Here is a 22800-nt window from a genome sequence, read left to right as displayed (position 1 = left end):
GTGCTGTAAACAAAGTTAAAGAATTGCATGTAGTATTACGTGACAACATGGAACTTTTACCTTTATTCACTTATTTGACTTACTCCTCTACTATAAGAAGTTGGATAGAAATAAATAAATCATGATTGTCTCAAAGGCTCTTTGTAAAATTATAACATTCCCTCTGAGTCTTGGGAATCAATGGCTCATGACCATTCCAGACAGTAAAATAAAGTATGCTGGGTGGGGGTGAGATTCTTGTATCCATTTGTCAAGAGCACCACCTCCCAATCTGCCTCATCATGTACTGACAGAGGCCAGAAAACTATTTTGGTCTCATCAGGAACAGAAACTTCAGAATGCATTGAAATGGAGGGGCACCAAGGAAGATGTAACCCAAAGAACTAAGATGAAGAGGGTTTGTCATATTTTGCTTTAATCAAATTGAATACTGCATTTCCAAGTTATTTCCAGCTATTATATCAAAACTACCTCAACATATGTAAAAGGTTTTGGAACATGATAAGATGATTGATTCAATTTTATTTTTTGTAAAATACAAAATACAGACACTCCCTGGGTTAAAAATGAGTTCTGTTACGTAGATCTAAAACACTTCCCAATATGCTAAACCATCTTAAACATAATAATGCAGTACATTATAATAAAAGTAACTACATATGGTCATAAGATCATGTTTAAAAGTTAACATTCACAGGAGAAAATGACGGAGAGATGGCTACTCTCTTGCGATGCTGAGTGATGGCAGTGCCCCTGATCCCACAGCCCTCCTGCATCTTCATTCCCTCCCTACTCCCTCCCTTTTGCTCGCTCCCCTCTCCCTCACTACCCTTCTCCCTCACTACCCCTCTTCCTCACTCATGCTTGTTCACCCCTTCACTCATTTGCCTCCTCCCTTCTCTCTTGCTCCTTCCTCCTTCTCCCTTACTCTCGCTCCCTCACCCTCCCTTTCTCTTGCTTCCCCTTCCCTCTCACAACCCCTCTCTCCCTTGTTCTCGCTCCCCCTCCCTCCCTCCCTCGCTCCTCCTCCCTCCTGCTCGCTCCCCCTCCCTCCTGCTCGCTCCCCCTCCCTCCCTCCTTCTCGCTTTTTCCCCTCCCCCTCTTGCTTGCTTGCTCCCTCCCCCCCTCTCATTCACTTGCTCACTCCCTCCCCCTCTCTTGCTCCCTCCCTGTTGGGTGCATCATCACACGAGAGTATACTACAGCAGACTCTCTCGCAATGCTGGGTGATGACAGCATAACCACGCTCAAACTGAAAGTTCATGGCATTCTACTTCTGGTTGAATTCTCAGTATGCAAGTATGAGTTGTTTGTAAATCAGACATTTTCAATCTGGGACTGCCCGTATACTATTATTAATTATGCAATTTATTCAGTGTATAGGGTGTTAAAATCTGATAGTTCCTCAGCATTTTTGCATTTGAATTTTAGAATAAAGAGACAGTGAGCAAATACAGCAGCTATCCTAAAGAGAAAGTTAATGGACAGTTGAAATATAATAAACATATAAATAAAAATATAAATATTTTATATAATATAATATAAAAGAACATTTCCAATATTTAGGAATTACAATTACAAATTGCAATTATGAAATACAATTGACCGATCACTCATCTTTCTCGGCCAATGTTTTCAAAGGGTTGGGAACATGCATCTCCCTGACCTTAGGAACACCTAAACTAGGCAAACGTATTTTTTAAAAATTGGATGTTTAAAAAAAAATCAGTTTATATAACTGCATTTTAACTAATAAAAGAAAGCTTTGAGGGTCAAAAATTGTTGGCACATTTATTTTACTTCTGAAATAAACTAAAATGTTTTAAATTGTTTAATAACTACTTCATCTCATTTGACAGCTCCAAGCACAAGTCAAATGTACTTTAACCTCAAATTGGATGCATCTGGTCTTGCATTAAACCACGCTAGAAATATTATTTTGAGCTAAGCACTGATGCAGTTCAGATATGAATCTGGTTTTCATCATTACTAGACATCAAAAGAAACAGCATTTTGTTTTAAAAAATACAAATAGCTTACATCTTAGTTCACACACCATAAAGTAAGTTACTGTTTATATTGATACATTGGAATGAATGCAATTTGAAGAATAAACTCAAAAATCTTCGAATTCCTTTTCTTCAGACACTTTACCATTCATGAATTGAATGTGTTCTATTTAGCCTGCAAGGATTGACTGGATGAGTGGTACCACAGATGCACATCTGCGCAAAAGCTTTTTATAACTGGTAAATTATGATTGATGAACCCAACAATCATGTAACATTATCAGGGACACTCGCTGCTTCAGTCCTTTGGTGACATCATTGGGGTCAGACAAAAATCTTGTTAGCATTGAACACTCAGTTTTAATAAGGTTACATGAATAAAGCTCTGAGAAATGTCTGGAGTCCCATGTAGCTTGGAACAATGGTTTGCTGCAGTTTATTCATAGTGTAGTCATTTTACTGGATCCAGATATCTATCTCTCTTACCATTCTATTAATTCGGACAAAGTCCTCTGGCTTCTTTGCCCAAGGTGGAAGCGCGACATCAGAAACAACTGTTCCATCCTCTCGGATTCCAAGATTGTAATTATTACTGTTCACAAACATTTCAGGTAAATAGTAGAATTCTGGAATTAGCTCCTGGTTAAAGAAAAGTGGGAAAATAAACAGCATTTTTAAACAGATCAATAATTGCTGAGAAACTAATTTCACTATTGGTTTCATAGGAAACAGCATCTCAATTGTATTTCGATACAACTCATTTGTAAACAGCATGTTAACAATTACACAAACCAAAATAAATAGCCTTATCTGGTGCATTAGATTTGTAATGATAAGGTATATTACAGGTGTTTGGTCAACTGAAAAGCTTTACTTTGGTGATTCCCATTGCTCTTTGTTGTTAAAGGGAGCTTTTGGTCCTAAGTCCCATTTTTCCACTCCCTACCAAATGAATATTTTGCAACCAAGATTAAATTATCCTCACATGGGCCAGTGACCCTTAATTTTGATCATTTCCACTCAGATCTATCTTCCCATTTCCCCCCACTACTCTTCTGACATCACCCTTCTTGAATACTGCACTAATCTTTACTCTTTCAATGTAACACCATGAGAGGCTATCTAATATACCATAATTTTAACAATAATTACACCTGGGCATGATTTCTACAAACTGATGAAAAAAAGATTGGAAAAATATTTTTAAAAATGAAATTACTAAATACCCTCACCACAGGACCACTAACAATCAGTGAATAAGCAGGTTTACTATTCTAAAATGGATTTCTTATCATGGATGTCCTTCCCTGGAGAACTCTCACCAGATGCCAAAAGGCATATAGTCTCAAAATATAAAAAAAATAAACTAGATTCAATGGCGAATATGTAATACAATTTTACATTAAAATGTTAAAAGCAAATTTGCATCTGCAACTTTGCAATACCAGATTTGTGAAACAAAAAGAATTATAGTCAATCGTATTACAATTTTTGAAGAAATATTCATTGTAAAGAAATTTCATGATTTAAGTTTCTAATTCTAGCAACACAATGCAGACTACAGGAGACTGCATATGCTGGAATCTAAAGGTCAGGCATCAATTGGAGAAAGGGAAGAGTTGATATTTTGAACTGAAACTCTTTATTGCAACTCTCTAATGTAAAAAAAAACTAGTGTTGTGGACAAAGCAGGAAGCCTGCAACAGGAGTCCCATGTGAAACAGGCAAAGGGAGAGAGGCAGGAAAACAAAGGGATCTGGTGGAGGAGGATGTGTCACACAGGGTGGAGACAAAGGCTTCTAATATTGGAATCTGATTCGATGAGAAGGTGAGAATGGTGGCATAAAAAGAGACCAAATGGAACCAAAAAGTAGTGGGGGTGGGGGGTGGGAGAGATAGCAGTAGAATCTAGTGGGGGAAGAGGGATGGAACTAAAGAGGAGGGAACATGAGAATAGGTGGGGAAGCTGGGTGAGGGTGAGTCTGAAAAGTGGAAGAGTAGAAGGGATACAGAAGAAGAGAGAATATGAAATTACCCTATATAGACTGCCCAGGCTACATTTCCAATCTCGATAAAGGGGTTTGGCTCAAAATGTCAACCATTCTTTTTCTCACTGATCCTGCTTGACCTATTGAGTTCCAGCAGACTGTGTTTAATATACAATGTAATTTTTGAATATGTGCACATCTAAACTACCATGTTTTTCATTGTTCATAATCTGCAAAATTCTTAATTTTAATTTTTGAAATAATGAAGTAAACATTGATTGTTCATCTGATATAAAGCTAATATTACCAATGACATCGGTATCATATATAATAGATCATTGAAAGACTGAGGTACTTTGCTGTACTGAATGTAATGAATTCTGCATTGCATAGATTGTAGAATGAAGATATTACTGCTTTCCAGAGAAGACAGGGAAAATAATTAAGTTTGAAAAAAGCCACATATTTGGATACAAATCTTAATAGTGGAGGACAATTAGGTAACTAGCAGCAGAAGACAACTTCCTCATGGATGGCAAAATCCAGCAGATGAGTGTTCAAGAATTTGTAATGATCCTAAAGCTAAAGTGCAGAGTGGATGATTCTTTTTTGGTCCAACCATCACAAGGCAGCCAATATAATTTCCTCCATATGACATCAAGAAATTACTAAATACATCGAATGTAAACGAATAAATGGCAACCAACGTTCACATAAGAGCATACAAATAGGAGATCATAATTTTAGAAAAGGACCTTCAACAAAGAGGCTCTGTGGAAAAACACAGAAGACTAATGAGTAGGAAGCTCAAGTAAAATACAATAAATACATAGAGAAAGGAAAAAAATGGTAACAAAATCAAAGCAAAGGTGCTCTGATTTAGGGGAAAGAACCCACAAGGTCCTCTCCTGAAGGATGAAATCAGAGCAAGCCTTAAGAATGATAACTGCAATTAAGTCAAACACGGGCAGGATCTCCTATAAGCCAAAGGACATAAATGAAGCTTTTAAACTCTTTTATATAAATTTATATGAATCTCAATCAGTGGAGGATTTGAATAAAATAGAGAGTTTCCTGCCACAATTGGGCCTTCCAAATTTGAATCTAGAACAGGAGGGGTTTAAATGCTCCCTTTAATCAAGTTGAGATTGGGGAAGCATTGTATTCCATGCAAGTTAATAAATCTCCAGGAGAAGACAGGTTCCCAGCCGAATTTTATAAAGAATTTAAAGATTTATTAATACCTCCATTTATCGAGGTACTTGATCAAGCAGTGGCAACCTGTACTCTCTTGGAGTCGTCAGCAGTGATTCCCAAAAACCCATTGAAACCATCATCTTACAGGCCCACAAATTATTGCTTTAAAGCTCTGGCAAATAGATTGGCAGTATATTTGCCTAAAAGAGGCAGCCTGCGGACAATATTAGCAGACTGTTCAGTATTATTCATCTGGCACTAACAAGAGATGAATTGAGTGTCGCTCTGACCCTAGATGTGGAGAAACAGGCTGGAATGGGACTATTTATTTAAAGATTTGGGAACATTTGGACTAGGAGAAGTATTTATTAATTGAGTTAAAGCCTAAACCAAAAAAAAAAAACTAATGGCCATATCTCATTGTTGTTCCCATTGTCAGATCTAGCAGACAAGGTTGTCCATTATCTCAAGACCTTTTCGTCCTGGCTATTGAACTGTTAGCAGAATCTATCTAGCAAGATCCAGATATAAAAGGCTTCAGGGTTAGCCAGGAAGAACATACAATCAATATATTTGCTGATGATGTTCTCATATATCAGATGGACCCAATGAGTTCATTACAAAAATTGCAGTCTAAATTGGATTTTTTTGGGACTTTCTCAGGATATAAAATTAATTGGAATAAAAGAGAAGTTATGCCACTTACAGGTGGGAATTATGATCATGTTAAAAGAGACTCTCGATTTATGTGGTCGCTTCATGGAATAAAATATTTAGGTATTAAGATAGATTATAACACAGAATTTATATGTTGAATTATATTCCCTTGCGTTGGAAAACTGAAGATGATTTAAATAAATTAATTTGATGGGAAGGGTCAATTGTATAAAGATGAATATCTTTTCCAAAACCTACTTGTTTTAGTACCACAACGATTCTTTCAGAATTTAAATAAATATATCAGGAAGTTTCTTTGAAAGCCTCTATTGATAAATTAACCTGGAATTATGAATTGGGAGCATTAAAGCTCCCAGTCTTTAAAAAATATTATTGGGCAACCCAAATGAAGTTCATCACCTCCCTCTTTGATAGAGGAGACAAGTCATCTGGGGTAAAATTGGAACTGCACAAGGTTGGTGAGAAGATAGCAGAAAATTTTATATATAAATGGAATTCTAAATTACTATTTGGTCCTAAGGAATTCCCCCTTACTAAAACATATTATTACAATTTGAAATAAACTCAATGGCCTCTCACCTAAAATACTCCAAGCTCAAAATAAATTATTTCTGTTAACAATTGATAATAAAATTCTAGAAACTTGGTCTCAGAGTGGGATCAAATGCATTGAAGATTGTTTTAAGTAGGGACAATTTATGACATTTGAACAGATCAGGAATAAATTTGGAGTTTTAAATACATCCTTTTTCTGCTATCTTCAGTTAGATCTTATTTAAGGGATAAATTAGGTCCAGCACTGACCTTACTGCAATGTACTGAAGTGGAGACTCTGGTTTGAAAGGGGATCACAAAGAAATTTATCTCAAAAATGTAGCTTACTTCAGGCAGAAGCCTATAAACAAAGACTAGCTAGATAAGTCAAGAGAGGGATGGGAATCAAATTTGGGGATAGAAATTGATCCATTTTGCTGGTTAGACCTGTGTCGGGACAGCTTGAGCAATACAATTAATGTAAGGTTCAGGCTGGTGCAATTTTTTGCATCAGCTGTACCTTACTCTACAAAAATTAATAAGTTGAAATCTGAACGATCAAATTTATGTTTTTGATGTGGTCAAGGCATAAGGACCTTTCTGCATTCGATCTAGTCATGCCCTAAGGTGAGATCCGTCTGGGAAGATTTGGAAAGTATTCTGGAACAAATTACCAGAATTCAAAACCCTTAGGTGCCAGAATTGTTTTTATTGGGGAAATTAGCAGATAAAAAACCTAAAAATGAGGCTGTCGAAAGATCAATTGAAATTTGTTAAACTTGCTTTAGTGGTGGCCAGGAAATGCATAGCCCAACTGAGTCTGACTCTCCAGAAGTCAGAAATGCACAGTTGTGTTCCCCTGGAGAAGATTACTTACAACCTCAGAAATTGTTACATGCTTTTAAGAATATGGAACCTGTATTTAAGATATATGGGTGTTGTCATTAATGCTTTTGGAAACCAGATGATTTTCATCACATCATATGGGAGAATTACCTCTTCTTTTTCTCTTTCCCTTTCCTTTGGGGAAGGTGGGTCTTTCTCTTTTTCTTTTTTGTCCTTTTTTCCTGTTTCCTACTTTTCTTTGAAGGATCAGCATGGTGTGTAATTTTGTATTTATAAACAATAGTGCAGAATTTGATAATTGTGATAATGTGTTGATTCTTCCTTCTTTGTACATCAACTTGTAGTCGGTTTTGGTATTTTATTGTATATATTTGTGATGTTTCTTTGATTGTTTGTTTTGTAACTCCATGTTGATTGAAAATTTAAAACAAAAATTAAAAAAAATCATAATAAATAGGAACAGGAATAGACATTTGACCTATTCTTCCATTTAATAAGATCATGTCTGAACTTCCACCTAAGCACCAAATTTCCATCCTGTTCTCATACCCCAAACAACCCCTCCCCCCACCCCATTCCTCCAAATTCAAAAAATCTATTGATTTCTGTTCTGAATGCAATCAATGACTAGATTTCAATCAATGGAAGGGTATCGATTCGACAGCATGCAGGGTGGCGGCAGTGAAGTCTGATTTAATGCGGTCGAAGGGAGCTCTGGCTTCTGCTGACAAGGGGAAGGAGGTGGACTTAATGAGTGGCCGTGCCTTGTCAGCGTACTGTGAGACCCATTGGGCGTAATAGGAAAAAAAATCCCAGGCAGCATTTGAGTGCCTTCTGGGGCGGTGGAGGTCCATGAGAGGGCGTCGTGGTCTTGTGGGTCATGGCCACAGATGGGGCGGTCTTCCGGACGGATCAGGAGCTGGTGGTAGGCTGATCAAAGGTCGATGATGGAAAGCACACGCTATTGGGCGATCTGATTCACCATGTCCATGATTCACAGAAGAGGGTAAGCGTCCAAGAGCGTGAAGCGGTTGACCATTTGGCTGTAGTCAACCACCATCCGCAGCTTCTCCCGCTCTTCACAACTACTACCTGCACACTCCATGGACTTGTGCTGGGCTCAATTATGCCCTCATCCAGCAGACTGCACACCTCACTTACTCTAACAGTCACTGGCAGCTTTACAAAACCCCACGTGTTCCAAATGACATCATTGCATCGTGATGTCATGACATCACTTGGGACCTCCCGTGGCAGTCTGATTAAGCCTCCAGTGAGCCGCTACATGCTCTCCCCCAGAACTGACAATGAGAGGATGGACCTCTGGTGCCATTTCTGTCCACTGCTCTTGGGCGGTCATCTGCACCTTCGCATTAGGGGTTGTGGCAAGGGCCTATCAAGATTGAAATGAGTGGGCTGGAATTGTAAATGTCTCTGGATGCCCAGAACACAAGTTGTACAAATGTTTCCTAGCACACTGAAGGGGCCTTATAACAGTCTCTGTAAGGGTGGCCCATGTGCACCTCTACACACAAACACAAACTCACAGTCCTGGAGTTCCTTGTCATTATTCCATGCCTTGATGTGGGAACTGGGGCCAATTTTCAAAGCTGCTCCCACAGTCTACATAAGACTACAGTCAATGGCACCTCCTGTCTTTGTACCGCGGGCACAAACTCCCTGGGTACAATGAGCGGGGCTCCATAAACCAACTCTGCTGATGAGAAATTAAGATCCTCCTTGGGTGCCATTCTTATTCCTAGGAGGATCCAGGGCAGCTCATCTGCCCAATCAAGTCCCTGCAGGCAGGCCATCAGTACCGCCTTCATGTGCCTATGGAATCGCTCCACCAGGTCATTCGACTATGGGTGGTCGGCTAATGTGTGGTGGAGCTGCATTTCCAGCAGTCGCGACAAAATGTCCCAGAGTGCGGAGGAAAACCAGGGGCCTCAGTTAACGGTGACATGTTTAGGTAGGGCGAACCAAGATACCCAGGCAGAAATAAAAGCTCTGGCACATGAATCGGTCGAAGAGTCCATTATAGAAACCCGCCTCCAGCCACCTAGTGAATCAGTTGGTGACCGTTAACAAGTACCTGGACCCTTGTGTCACTGGAAAAGGACCGATAATGTCAAAATGCAAGTGGTTGAATTTGCGCTGTAATGGCTGGAAAGGTCGAAGCGGCGCCTTCATGTGGCTTTGCACTTTTGCTTTGTCTTTGTGCTATACATGACCTGCTTTTTAAGTCCATGCCATACAAACTTTTCAGCTGTCAGGCAGACCGTCGTTCGAATTGAGCAGTGGCACAGTCCGTGAATGGCATCGAAAATGCAACATCTCCATGCAGGAAGGACAATAGGGCGAGGTTGACCTGTGTAAACGACGTACGGGAGAGTGATACCTTGTGGCCCAAAGGCTACATCCTCAAGCTGCATGCTCGTGAAGGAGTTCTATAAGCTGGGAGTTTGTCGTCCTGGCACTGACCTTTGGCGAGCACCATGTAGTCTACACCAGAGAGAGGGCACGTACTAATTGAATGGAGGAGTGGGACAGGGCATCAGGCACCACATTACTCTTACCGGAAATATATTTAATCCTGGTTGAAAAAATAGCAGAAGTATCTGACTGCTAGGTACAGTGCCATCAGTTCCCTATCAAACGTGCTGCATTTCGTTTCCAGAGGGAGGTGGTGCCTACTTAAAAGTGCTAGAGACTTCCATTGTCCATTGGTGTACTGTTCCAAGACTCTGCCTACTGCCACGTCAGATGCACCTATCATCAAGGCGGTTGGAGCATCCATTTGTGGATGTCCAGGCATGTTGCCTTTAGTCTGCTAGAATGCTACCGTCATCTCCTTTGTCCATTCAAGTTGTTTGGCATTGCTGGACGTGAGGTCAAAGAAGAGTTTCAAAATGAACTGTAGAGGGCAGAAAGTGACAATAGAAATTAACCATTCCCACAAATTCCAGGAGTCCCTTGATGGTATTGGGCCGCATGAATTTGAGGATGGCTTCCACCTTGCTAGGCAATGGAATGACACCCCAGCAACTGATCTGATGTCCCAAGAACTCGATAGAGGACTGTCCAAATTTGCACTTGACAGGGTTCACAGTTAGCCCAAACTCCTGTAGATGGCAGCAGAGTAAATGCAGAAGCTGCAGGAGCTCTTTGTGGGAGTGGCTGGCGACGAGTATGACGTCCAAGTATATGAAAAGGAAGTCCATACTATGCCCCATTGCATCCATTAGTCGCTGGAATGCTTGTGCAGTATTTTGAGCCCAAAAGGCATTCTCAAAAATTCGAAGAGGCCAAATGGTGTTACAATGGTGGTCTTGGGGACATCCTTTGGGTTTACAGGTATTTGTTGATACCCACACACCAAGTCAATTTTAGAAAATATCCTGGCCCCATGAAGATTAGTTGTAAGGTCCTGTATATGAGGCACAGGGTAATGGTCTGCAACGGTAGCATCATTGAGATGCCTGTAATCTCCGCAAGGTCTCCAGCCTTCCGTGGCTTTAGGCTCCATATGTAGCGGGGAAGCTCATGGGCTATCATACATGTGTATGATTCCAAATTCCTCCATTTTGTGGAACTCTTATTTGCAAGCTGCAACTTGTCAGACTGCAGGTGTCTTGCTCGGGCATGTAGAGGAGGTCCTTAGGTGAGGATGTGGTGTGCGACACTATGTTTGGTTGTGGCAGTGGAGGACTGGGGAGTGACAATGTCCGGAAACTCCACAAGAAGTTTGGTGAATTTGTTGTTCGAGTAATCCAAGACACCTAGGAGTGGGGTGGGTAGTTTCCAAGGCAGAATGTCTAGAATGTTGTGGTGTTCACCAACTGGCACCCTTTTAAGTCCACCTTCAGTGAGTGGGCTCTGAGGAAGTTGCACCCAGCAATGGCTGGGACTCAGAAGCATGAATGAACTTCCATGTGAAGTTATTGTTGCCAAATTTCACGGGTATAGTCCATGTGCTGTATGTACGAATCGAACTGTTATTCACCACAGTGAGCGCCGGACCTATGGACCTGGTATATGTGTCAAAGCCTGAAGGAGGAAGGACAGTAACCTCTACACCCGTATAGATTAGAAATTTGTGCTGGGTGAGTTCATCCCAGACATAGAGTAGGCTTTTACGGTGGCCAGTTTCCGTAGCCATCGTCACAGAATCATGCTTGTCATGGGGAACGTGCACCCTTGTCACTGGCCTTTGGGTGTGATGCAGCACTAATTTCTATGGGCCTTGTACCTTGTTGCCAACATGAGGCGGATTCTTCTGGCATATGCTCTAAAAACAAATATTTGAAGAGTAATCAAGGCCTATGGCCATTTGCCAGTGCCAACATGTTGTTCATTAACTCTGAAGGGGCGTGGTCCCCAGGCCATCAATAAGGAGGAACCGTGCAGCTCACTTGCGCCGTGAGAGAACGTAAATCCAGATAAGGAGGGCCTTTAGGGCTTCGTACTTGTTGAGAGCTGGTGGATCCTGAAGGAAATCCACTATGTCCTGATCAAGGGCTCTTACCACATGGTAGTACTTAGTGGCACCCACTTCTATCTTGCAAATGTGGAACTGTGCCTCAGCCTGCCCAAACCAAACTTTAGGTTGAGTCGTCCAAAAGACAGGCAGTTTGAGCAAAATTGCTGCATTGTCCATGTTGGGTCCAAAATCCATTTGGGCCCATCGGGGTCACCAGTGTAGCAACTGTGTCACAGTGCACAATGAAGAATGAGAAAATGATCAGACGTAGTCGAGTCGAAGTTCAGTAAAAGTCATTTAGTCAGTCACACGCAACTTTTTAAAACCACGTGTGTTCCAATATCCCTTGAAAACCATGGCTCTCTCAAACTTTTGACCCTACCTTTCAACCAAACAGGAACATAAGGATTTTGTACCCTCAAAATCTCATCTTTAAAAGATCTCCATTTCTCTACTACCTCCTAGACTTAAAAATAAATTGTCCCAATCCACTCCTTGTAAATCCTTTCGCATTCCCTCAAATCTAGCTTTTCCCCAATCAAAAACCTCAACCCTAGGTCCTGACCTATCCCTTTCCATAATTGCATTGAAGCTAATGGCACTATAATCACTGGACCCCAAGTACCTCCGTCACCTGACCTACCTCATTCCCCAACAGTAGATCCATTACTGCCCCTTCTCTAATTGGTACCTCTACGTATTGCTGTAAAAAACTATCCTGCACACATTTTATAAACTCCAACCCATCCAGCCCTTTCACAGAATGGGTTACCCAATCTATATTTGGAAAATTAAAATCTCCCACAATCACAACCCAATGCTTATTACAAATGTCTGCTATCTCCCTTCAAATTTTACATGTATAAAGTAGATTAACAAATATTTAATTATTCTTTTTAATCACTAGCAAAAAAAACATTATACTAAGAAGAATTATGTCTTGAGTACCAAATTTTAACCAGAATAAATAAACCTTTTTACAGGATTTAACATCATTAAGGGGCTCAGTTTGCAGCAAGTGTTACATCACACTCACTTTTGATCTGATAAGTGGCAGTAAATACAAGAATGAATGTGGTTTTAATAAGACATGCAATATTTTACTCTATCATTCATCCCACTTGCTGAGGTCACAAAATAGCATCATGGGAGTATCTTCACTACAATCATCATCTGATCAAGGAAATGATCATCAAATATTGACCGTCACCACCATCCCCTCATTCCCAACAGGCACTATTCCTCCACAGTTCCCATGCCATTTGACATCTTTAGAAAGGTATATGAACAGGTAGGTCATTGAGCGATATTGACCATTGTGCAGGGAGATAGGATTAGTTTAAATTGATAGCATGACCAGCACAAACATTGTGGGCTGAAGGGCATATTCCTGTTGCTGTATTATGGGAACAAAATACCAGGTCAGGATTACACTATACATCTTATTATATAATGCCAACAAAGTCTTTCCGTTGCTGACTGGCTCTGGATTCACTTGATCATAATTCATGAATAAAGGCACAATCTAATATCATTCTGCATAATAATTATAGATCCAAACAAAAAGAAAAACTAAACAATTATTGAGTAAATCACCCAAGTGCTTTATACTGCTTTTATGCAATCTCCAGCAGAAGCCACAGCTAATTTGGCAGACAACTGCTCATTTGAAGTAGAGGACCTATCAATGCCTTTAAAGAATAATCCAGTGCAATTGATCATCATAATGGGCTGGATTCAGATTGCTCCCTGAACACCACCATCATAACGAGGTGCACAATTTAGCTTTCTGAAAGGTGGGTGTGAGTTACTTGCACTTCACAGTCTCAGTGCATATTTTCTGCCACAATTTAAATACTCTTTAACTGTCTCTTTTCAATCTGCTTCCTTGCAATTGCATTATAGAGTTTCTGCTTATATTCCTGTCTGTTAGTCAATAAAATATGGATTAATTCTAGCTTTATGACATCTGCTTTGAATTTTTTTATATTCATGGAGAATCTCTTATGTGATTTAGGGGATGTATCAAAGTCAAATTTGGCCATTGCTGTTTATAATGTGGAGAAGACAGTCAGGCAAACTCCCATAAATAGCAATAAGGTAAAGATCATTTATTCCATTATTATACAATGGTCAGAGTGGGATAAGTAACAACCTGGGCACTGGAGATAACTCACATGCTCCTCTTTGACACCATGTCATGGGATCCCATTTAAGAGCAGAAGAATTCTGGGTTGAACATTTTTATTCCCCAAAAAGATGGCACCCTTGACAGCACAGCTTGATTTCAGCCTTACATTGGATTGTCAAGTAGGTTTTGTGTTCAAGTTTCATGATCACATAATCTTTTAACTCTGTGGCCAGAAGGCGACCAATTGAATCATAGCTAATAGCTTCAGGGTAGTAACAGTTGCTTTGATGCTCACTACTGAATGGTAAAACTAGAAATTAAGAACTACTGAAACAAAGAACTAAAACAACTGCAGCAAACTATTTAACAAATTAAATCATTATCTGTTAATATATTATTTTACTAATGCTCCAATACTTGATTATATCATTGAGTTCATGTCTGATTTTTCACCATTTTCAGAAAAGTACAATTCTCACTGCAAAGATTGCCATCCTAATTTGAATTAAGTACATCTTAAACATAGAGCAGTTTTTCTACATTAATATATTAACAAGATCAAACTTTGAAAAAAAGAAACAGCCTGAAGCCTCCAATTTTCCAAATCCTAGCGACAGACTAAATTCAGGAGATTACATCGTTACAAGCATTAAGGCACCGCAATGCGTAACATGATCAAAATGGATGACACTCTTCTTGAAATCTGATTCTGTGTAGGCTTTTCTCAGGGCACAGAGGTACAAAAACTGTTTTAAAAAAAACACTACAGTCACTGAAGTAACCAATTAAATTTGATACCTCACTCCACTAATGTGCCAGAGATGTGATGTAAGAAAGGCTTTCTTAATTATTAGAAATGAGATAGTTTCCTCCAGCTTTCTACAATTAGCTTATTTACCATAAGTAAAATATGTACTATAAAAATATGGTTCATTTTATTAATCAGGTAATCTTCCCACATGGACATTAAAAGGAGATTTTTTTCTTTATATTACTTTAAGTGAAATTTAATAAAGTGTGAAATAAGCAAAAATACCAGGTCAGGATTACCCTATACATCTTATTATATAATGCCCACAAAAGATTTTGGCAAATTTCATAGGAAGGGAAAGGAACTATAATTAAATTGAACTAATTTATAAATAGTGTCATCCAAGAATTTTGACCCACTCACGTCACTAAATAATGCTTAAGATTACATTCTACTTTTACCACAAAACATTGCTATTATGGCTGTTCAGTGAAATGAAATCCAAAACATACGTTTCCACTTTTCTAATGTACTTCTCTACAAGCTTTTAAAAATGCCACCCTTTTTTTTAGCTTTTGATCCCTTGCCATCCATTAATTCTGAAAAATACCCTAATGGCTGGCTAATAATTCAGAAAATCTCTCCAATAACTGTATTAATTTACGCAAGTTTAATGGGATTTTGTCAAATCTGTGGTCAACAAAGGCTTTGACAACAGTAGTTACCCCAAACATTTTTTCCATATGTTAAAGATGCCTGAAATGTGTTTCTTTTTTTGGTTATTACATTTTTTAAAAATCAGTGTGAAGTCAACTGGTCTAGCTAAGGTCTTTTCTGGGTGAATTGTTTCCTGAAAGGTCATCTTACTAACAGTCACTCTTTTCCCAGCTTGCTCTCATTACACAGGAGGAAGCCAGCATTAATAAAGAAAGATTGTAAAACATAGACTCTTGCCCAATTTTGGGGTCTGGAAGATCCGATGTCAAACACTTCTTTTGATCAGATTCCAGAATTACTTGTAATTTCAACTAATATAATCATTTAAAAAAATGTAAATGCATGTGCATTAAAACATTTGTACTATCTTTAACTTTAACAATCTCCCTCCCCCAGAAAAAAACAGAAATAAAATACAAACACGAAAACGGAGATGTTTAAGATAAATTATATTAATGTAACCATGTAATTGGTTGCAGACAGCAAATGATAAGAAAAAGGGTTAAACAACAAGGTGCATTAAATAAACTTCTTATTAATGGTTAATTAAATGCCGAAGACTAATGTAACTACCATTGGATTGAACTTCAGCAATATTGAGGACAAATGCCATTCCAGCTGTGTTTTGTTGCTATGGGAAAATATTAAAACTACATCAGCAGAATATTATATTTCTAATTTTCATGACGTTAAAATGGGAGCAAATTTCCCAACTTAAAGATGCCAAATCTGCTCTGGCATTTACTCAACTCCACAACACAGGATAAAATGGAGCCTTCAGATTTATTAAGTGCCAGCCCTAATTTGTGCTGCATGGGAAGCCATTGGGTGCACACACTCCTTCAGTTCCCACTCAAGGACGGGAGATCTGTCTGCCAAAACTGTTGGTTAGATGGAGTGAAAATGCAGTGATTCAACAAATGTCAATGGAACAAAATGGTTGACAATAGAATGACAAGTGAAACTTTTGATTTTGTTCAGTTAAATGAAATTTAACTGCATTTAAGTTTGTGGAATGATGTTTAGTATTTTGAACTTTTTTAGTTTAAAAATTATTTTGTTTTTTCAAAATTACTTTTGATTATTTAATCATGTTTAGGTCTTTCTGAATGCTTGTGAATCTTAGAGAATTCACAAATATTCAATGCCGTGTCAGTTTTGACAAATGCTGAGCCTGGGGTCAACGCTTAACTGGCCATCAATCTTTGCGACCTTAGCATCAATGGAAGCCTGTGCCATGGACTGCTCTGGAACAAGTAGCACGGTTCATGGTAGTTTACCAGTCAGTGGAAAAATAAAAGATATCACTTGGCAATAATTTAGGGGCAAAAAAACAAACTTCATCCCGATTGATTATTGGTCACTTTATATCTTATTTTGTGCTGCACTATTAAAACAATAATATTTGTGGTTGAGTATCTCCAATCAAAAGAAACACGTTTCAGCATGAGAACACTGCTACATCTATAGTCTTAAAGCCACACACCATCTTAACTTATAAAAATATTTTTGTTCCTTCACTTCCATCGGTAGAGCATGTTTCAGAGTTCACCACCACCCTCTGCTCCATCCTGAAGTACCAAGAGAATGATGCCACTATGCCAAACTGTGACTTCAGCTCGGAATTCAACACAATCATATCTCAGATGCTGGTGGATAAACTGGACCCAACAGCCCTCTCTGCAACTGGATCTTGGACTTTTTGACTGAAAAACCACAGTCAGTCTGGGTTGACAACAAAATTTCAAGTCCCATCACACTGAGCACTAGTGCTCCTCAGGGCTGTGTGCTCAGCCCACTACTGTTACCACTGCTGACTGCTAACTGCACTGTCAGATTCATTTCAAATAGAATCATCATTTACAGATGATATAACTGTAGTTGGCCTCATCGGCAACAGTGATGAGTCAGGTTACAGAGAGGAGCTTGGGAGGTTCATCTGAGAACATGTAATAAGTAATTATCATGTGCTGTGTGAGAAATGTATTTTGTGTGTACATATGTGCACCATGGTCCAGGGAAACAATGTTTGGTCTGATTGTAAATGTACAGTCAGATGATAATAAACTTGAACTTGAATACAGCAAGTTGTAATGTTGGCGCTGTCAGTTACACTTACATACTGCAAAAATGAATAAAATTAAATGCATGGCTGAAAAATTATTTGGTGCTACTGGGAACAAAAGGGCTATTATACAATGCAACAAAATCTGTTTTGGTATGGACAGGCTACTGCAAACTTCAGTAATGCCCAAGACTTGAACTACCAACTATTTCAGATTAGCAGTGCATGCTTTCCCTTTTGAGCTCTGCAGCACACAAAGCAAATATGGCATGTCTGTGACAGGACCTCGACCAGGCCTCCAAAGCTTCGACTTTAGGCAATTGTCACATTTGTGCTGTGTGACTGAATTTCTAGCTCACTAGTATGGGCTGCAGTTTTTAAAAGCTAACATTGGAAAAAAAAGCATCTATTGGGAACATCCAAATTAAGCTGCGAAATAAATTTCAGAATGGTTTGTGCTAATCCAAAGCACAGTATGCAAAACTGAAAACTGTAATTTAAATAAAACCTAATGAGGAAGTGGAGCTGCTTTATATTTCATTTCTAGATGGTCTGTTCTTTATTTTAATGTTTTTATTACCTCACATTCAACTTGTCTGGTAGGGAAACATCCACCCTTTAGTTTCCCTTCCCAGTTCTCAAAGAATTTTGTACATTTTAATTAGGACACCTCTCATTCATCCACTCTTCCTCATAATGGACTCAATCTCTCCTCATATAACAAACTCACCAACCCAAGAACTATTCTGATGGATCAGTACAATACTCTCTCTGTAGAAAGGATATCTTTTTGAGGTGAGGAGACCAAAATTGTACACAACAGTTCAACATCTTAGTCACAAATAAAATCATTTCAAACTCTGAGATTTTGGCTTCAGCACACTCCTCTCCAATTTTAGCCACATCTTCCTGTCCTGTAGACTGCAATCAATAGGCACTTTTAAGCTGCAGCACCTGGGTAGTCCTCCTGGGACCCAGCTGCGATTACTGGGGCAAAGGTGCTTCCAACCTGGTGATTTAAGGGGGATCCTGCCCCCGTGATGACACAGTAAGTGATGTGTCATGCACTCACGGGAACTATCGATAAATCTCCCCTGCCCCCCCATCGGCCATCATTCGCCACCCCCCCCGTTAGTTACCCTCCCCCCTCTCAGTTGCAACCCCCACTGTCAATCAACACGCACCCTGTTAATCGTGCCCCCTCCCCCAGCAACGTCCTGCTGCCGCGAGCATTGAGCAGTCACAACCTGAGTGGCATTCGCAGCAACGGCAATTCATGACCCTCTCACTCTCTTCCCCCCCCATGGCAATGATCCCTCTCCTCACCCCCTCCCCCCCCAATGGCCTCTTCCCCCATGGTAGTGACCTCACTCCCCCCGATTGTGGCCTCCCTCTCAACCCCGGACCCTGCAGCAGCGATCCCTCTCTCTCCCTCAATCGCAGCAGGCACTTCAGCCAGGGGTTTCCCTGTGATGTCAGTGCGCAAGCTGCCGCGTAAGTGGGGCACTAACAGGGCAAATTTCCTAGTTAACTTCATTTGACATGGCAACTTGAAAGGGCCTCGTGATGATTGGTGACAACTCTTCCACAATCATCCTTAACACTGGAGGCCCACAAGGCTGTGTTCTCTGCCCTCGAGTATACTCTCTCTGTACACCCATGATCATATGGCTAACACCTCTCAAACTCCATTGATAAATTTGCAGTTGACATTGTTGTAGGCTGGTTTTTGAATAACAAGAAGTCTGAATATAGATGAGAGATAGAGGGACTAGTGGCTTGTTCCCAGGACAACAACCTCTCCCTCAATGCCAGTGCGTCTCCGGAGCTGGTTTCAGAATTTCAGAAGGGGGAGAAGCTCAATCCTCTGTCAGCATCAATAGTAGACAGGTTTAAGTTCTTTGCTGCAAACATCAATGACCTGTTCTGATCCAACCACATCAAAGCAAAGGCCAAGAAAATGCACCAGTATTTCTACTTCCTTGGAAGCTTGAGAAAATTCAACATATCTGCATCCGACAAAAACTTCCGTAGATGCACTATGGTAAGTATCCTGTCAGGATGCATCACTGCGTGGCACAGAAACTGCTCAGCCAAGACAGTGAAATTCAGACCATCGTACATGCCCCTCCATCATCTGCAATATACAATTCCAACACCCTTGGAAAGTCCATCAACATATTAAGATATTCATCCCACCCAGGATATCTCCCTCCTTCCATTGGGAAGAAGATAAACAAAAAGTGAGATCACACACTATCAGATCCAAGGATAATTTCTCTCCTGCTGTTAATAGTCTCCTGAGCAAACCTCACACTGGTGTAATAATGTTGTCTTTGCTCTATGCTGAATTATAGCTGTGTTTTTATTGCTGTACTATGCATGGGTTGACCAGTTGGATTGCAGGCAAAATGAATTTTCTCACTATACCTCAATACAATGACAATAGATTTAAACTGAACTAAATTGATATATGGCCTCACTTTGGCCCTACATAATTGTCATGTTAAAGTTTATCACCTGACTGTACATGTACAGCCCAACTAAACAGCTCTTCTCTAGTTTATATTGCGCACACATACACACACAATACAAGGTACATAATAATGACATTTATACATAAAGGTATAGTTTCAATAAATAGATATAAATATTTTAGATTTTTATGATTGAACTCAATTTCACTAGCGATAAAGGTCCCTTAGCTCCTAGCTACCTACTACACATTCATGTCAACTTTTAATGATTTATGCATAGGAACTCCTAAATCCCTTCAAACGCCAATGCTTATGAATCTTGCACTCAACAATACTCCATATTTCTGGTTTTTTTCTATCTTTTTGCACTATTTCATCTGCCATGTTGTTGCTTTACTCATTCAGCTTGTGTCTATCTCCTGCAGTCTCTTCCCATCCTTATAATAGCTAACATTCCCATTTATCTTTGTGGAAACTTGGAAGTATTACATTTGGTCCCTCTCTGTGATTCTTTATTCATCACAATCTGCTAACCGAAAAAAAAAAATCCACTGATTCTCTGTTTTCTTTGTGTAAACAAACACTTAATTCAAGTTGGTATATTACCCCAGCTTCTGATGTCCTAACTTTATTCATGTGTTTCTGTATGGACTGCTATCTTGAGTCTTCTGAAAATCAGAATACATCACATCCACTTGCTGCCCCGTCATCTACTCTAAGGTACATAACCTCAAAGAACTCCAAGAACAGATTAGTCATACATGATTTCCCTATCATAAAATCTAAAGAGACTTTATGGAACATATTATTTACTTGTAAATTTGTGAAAATATCTGAGACAGCATATTGAACATTATTTTTATTCTTTGATATACCTGTATTACCAGCTGGTATCAACCCAAATCTAAAATGTTCCCTGGCAATCTACTTGTACTTTACTTGCAATGTTAGAAGTAAAAGATATTGGTACTCACTTCCTCCAAACATTAAAATATACAGTAATGAGCACTGATACTTGTTGTACATGCATCAATTTATACAAATGAACAAGAACATAACTGCTTCAAGATTTAAATGAAGTCAGCACTTTTACATACTTTAACATCTGAAGTGTCTCTTTGACAGTTCCTCCATGATTTTGCTATGGAAGAAAATGTTCGCTCTGGATAATCGAATTTTCCTTCATTTGCATTAAGAAAAAATGTGGTAAATGGCTCCTAAAAAAAACAAAGTTATATTCGTATGAATTTAAACAGTACATAACTGCTGAATGAAGCTTGATCAATAAAATATTGTTTTTGTTGCAGGAAGAAAGGTATTATTATTATGCAATAAATATAACCAACAGAACGACCTTCATCAATGTTAATAATTTTTAAATAAATATTCACTGTCCTTGATTATCTTGTTTGTTTTCAAGATCAAACAATTTTAATAATGACATGCAACTGGAAGAAGATAATAATATCACAATATGAGAACAAAATATATGTATTTTGTGGCTCAAATAGTCTGGAATCACAATTCTGCATAAGAGATCTCTAATTCCCACAGGAAAGTAAATTCTGAGAATTCTTGAATGAAGCCGACTGTTGGAGTACCCAATTTTCTCAAACTCACCTTCTCTGAATCCAGAGCCTAATTTTGCCACCCCAGACAGTCCTGGTCCAAATCTAAATGGCAGCAGAAGAGGTGGACTCCAACAATCTCTATATGTGAAATCTCTGGTACCATTTGACAGTTAGTATAACCCTACCCACCTGCCAATACGGTCAGTGTTTCACTATTTCTGAAAGTTTCTTGGGTCAGGAGAAGAAAAGAGTGGGAAGGAAGTTGCAATGGTCTCTGCAGGTCCCTAGGAGCAAAACTACAACGTTAATAATCTCTGGATTATTGCTTGAGCTTTGTGGAAATTGGCACAAGTTTTATGAGAACTGAGAGTTGAATATGTGTTTCAAAGTTTGGTATGGGAAAAATAGGATTCCAAACATGAATCTTTGGCATGTATTGTAGGTAGTCAGCTTTGTGAATTGGGTTGGGATATGAAGAATTTAATATCCAGATTTGGAGATCAGGGTAAATTAGATTTAAAGGTGAAATGGTAGATTAGTAATTGAAGACATTTAAGGGAGCATTTCATAATTTGCTACAAAGATATACTCCAACGAGAAATAAAGTTTCCACAGAAAGGATGATGAACTACGAAAGTAAGCAGAGCATCAAATTGGGATGCAATTCAGAAAATGGGCAACATTTGATAATCAGGGAAGGATAATTGAAAAGGTTGTAAAGACAGTTAATGCTGATCCTGAGAGTATATTAGTAAGAGAAAGCTAAACAAGGGTATGGAAAGGAAGTGACCATCTTAATGTAAATATTTGCCTCTACAGAATAAGACTGATGAAAGAAAATAAAGACATTTCTGTACTTTTGAATAAATATGTTGCATCTGTTCATGTTAAATTAACTGACTGTGTCCCAATACAGTTGAAAATTCAGAAACAAAAGAAGATGAGGTACTTAAATCATTATAACTTAAAAATGTACCAGATGAGTGTAGAAGGTTGAGAGGGGATTTGATAGAGGTGTTTAAAATTATGAAGAGAATAGATAGAGTAGATGTGAATAGGCTCTTTCCCCTAAGGGTAGGGGAGATTGGAACAAGGGGTCATAAATTATGGGTTAGGTGCAAAAACTTTAGGAGTAATATAAGAGGATGCTTCTTCACTTAGAGAGTGGTGGCTGAGTGGAATGATCTACAGGAAGAAGTAGTTGCGGCAGGGTCAATTCTGTCATTTAAGAGGAGGTTAGATGAATACTGCATCGGACTTGTCAGCCACAAACGAGCCTGCAGCTGACGTGGACATTACCCCTCCATTAATCTTCGTCTGCGAAGCCAAGCCAAAGAAAGAAGAAGAGATGAG

At 39.2% G+C, this 22800-nt stretch overlaps 1 protein-coding gene across 26 annotated transcripts in view; it reads right to left on the bottom strand.

Annotated features, from left to right (window-relative positions):
• Nucleotides 1–22800, bottom strand: part of nbeaa (neurobeachin a) — a 1045297-nt gene that overhangs the window by 85658 nt on the left and 936839 nt on the right. For all 26 annotated transcript variants that reach the window (XM_069891655.1, XM_069891654.1, XM_069891651.1 and 23 more), the window contains 2 exons: nucleotides 20974–21093; nucleotides 2496–2648 (listed from right to left, as the gene is read on the bottom strand). In XM_069891655.1, coding sequence (XP_069747756.1) covers nucleotides 2496–2648; nucleotides 20974–21093 — 273 coding nt within the window. The remainder of the gene's footprint in view (nucleotides 1–2495; nucleotides 2649–20973; nucleotides 21094–22800) is intronic.

Source organism: Narcine bancroftii, chromosome 7 (assembly GCF_036971445.1).
Source record: "Narcine bancroftii isolate sNarBan1 chromosome 7, sNarBan1.hap1, whole genome shotgun sequence".
Classification (NCBI taxonomy): Eukaryota; Metazoa; Chordata; class Chondrichthyes; order Torpediniformes; family Narcinidae; genus Narcine; species Narcine bancroftii.
Note: the sequence above shows the minus strand (reverse complement) of the source record. Positions and strands in the feature narration are given on the sequence as shown.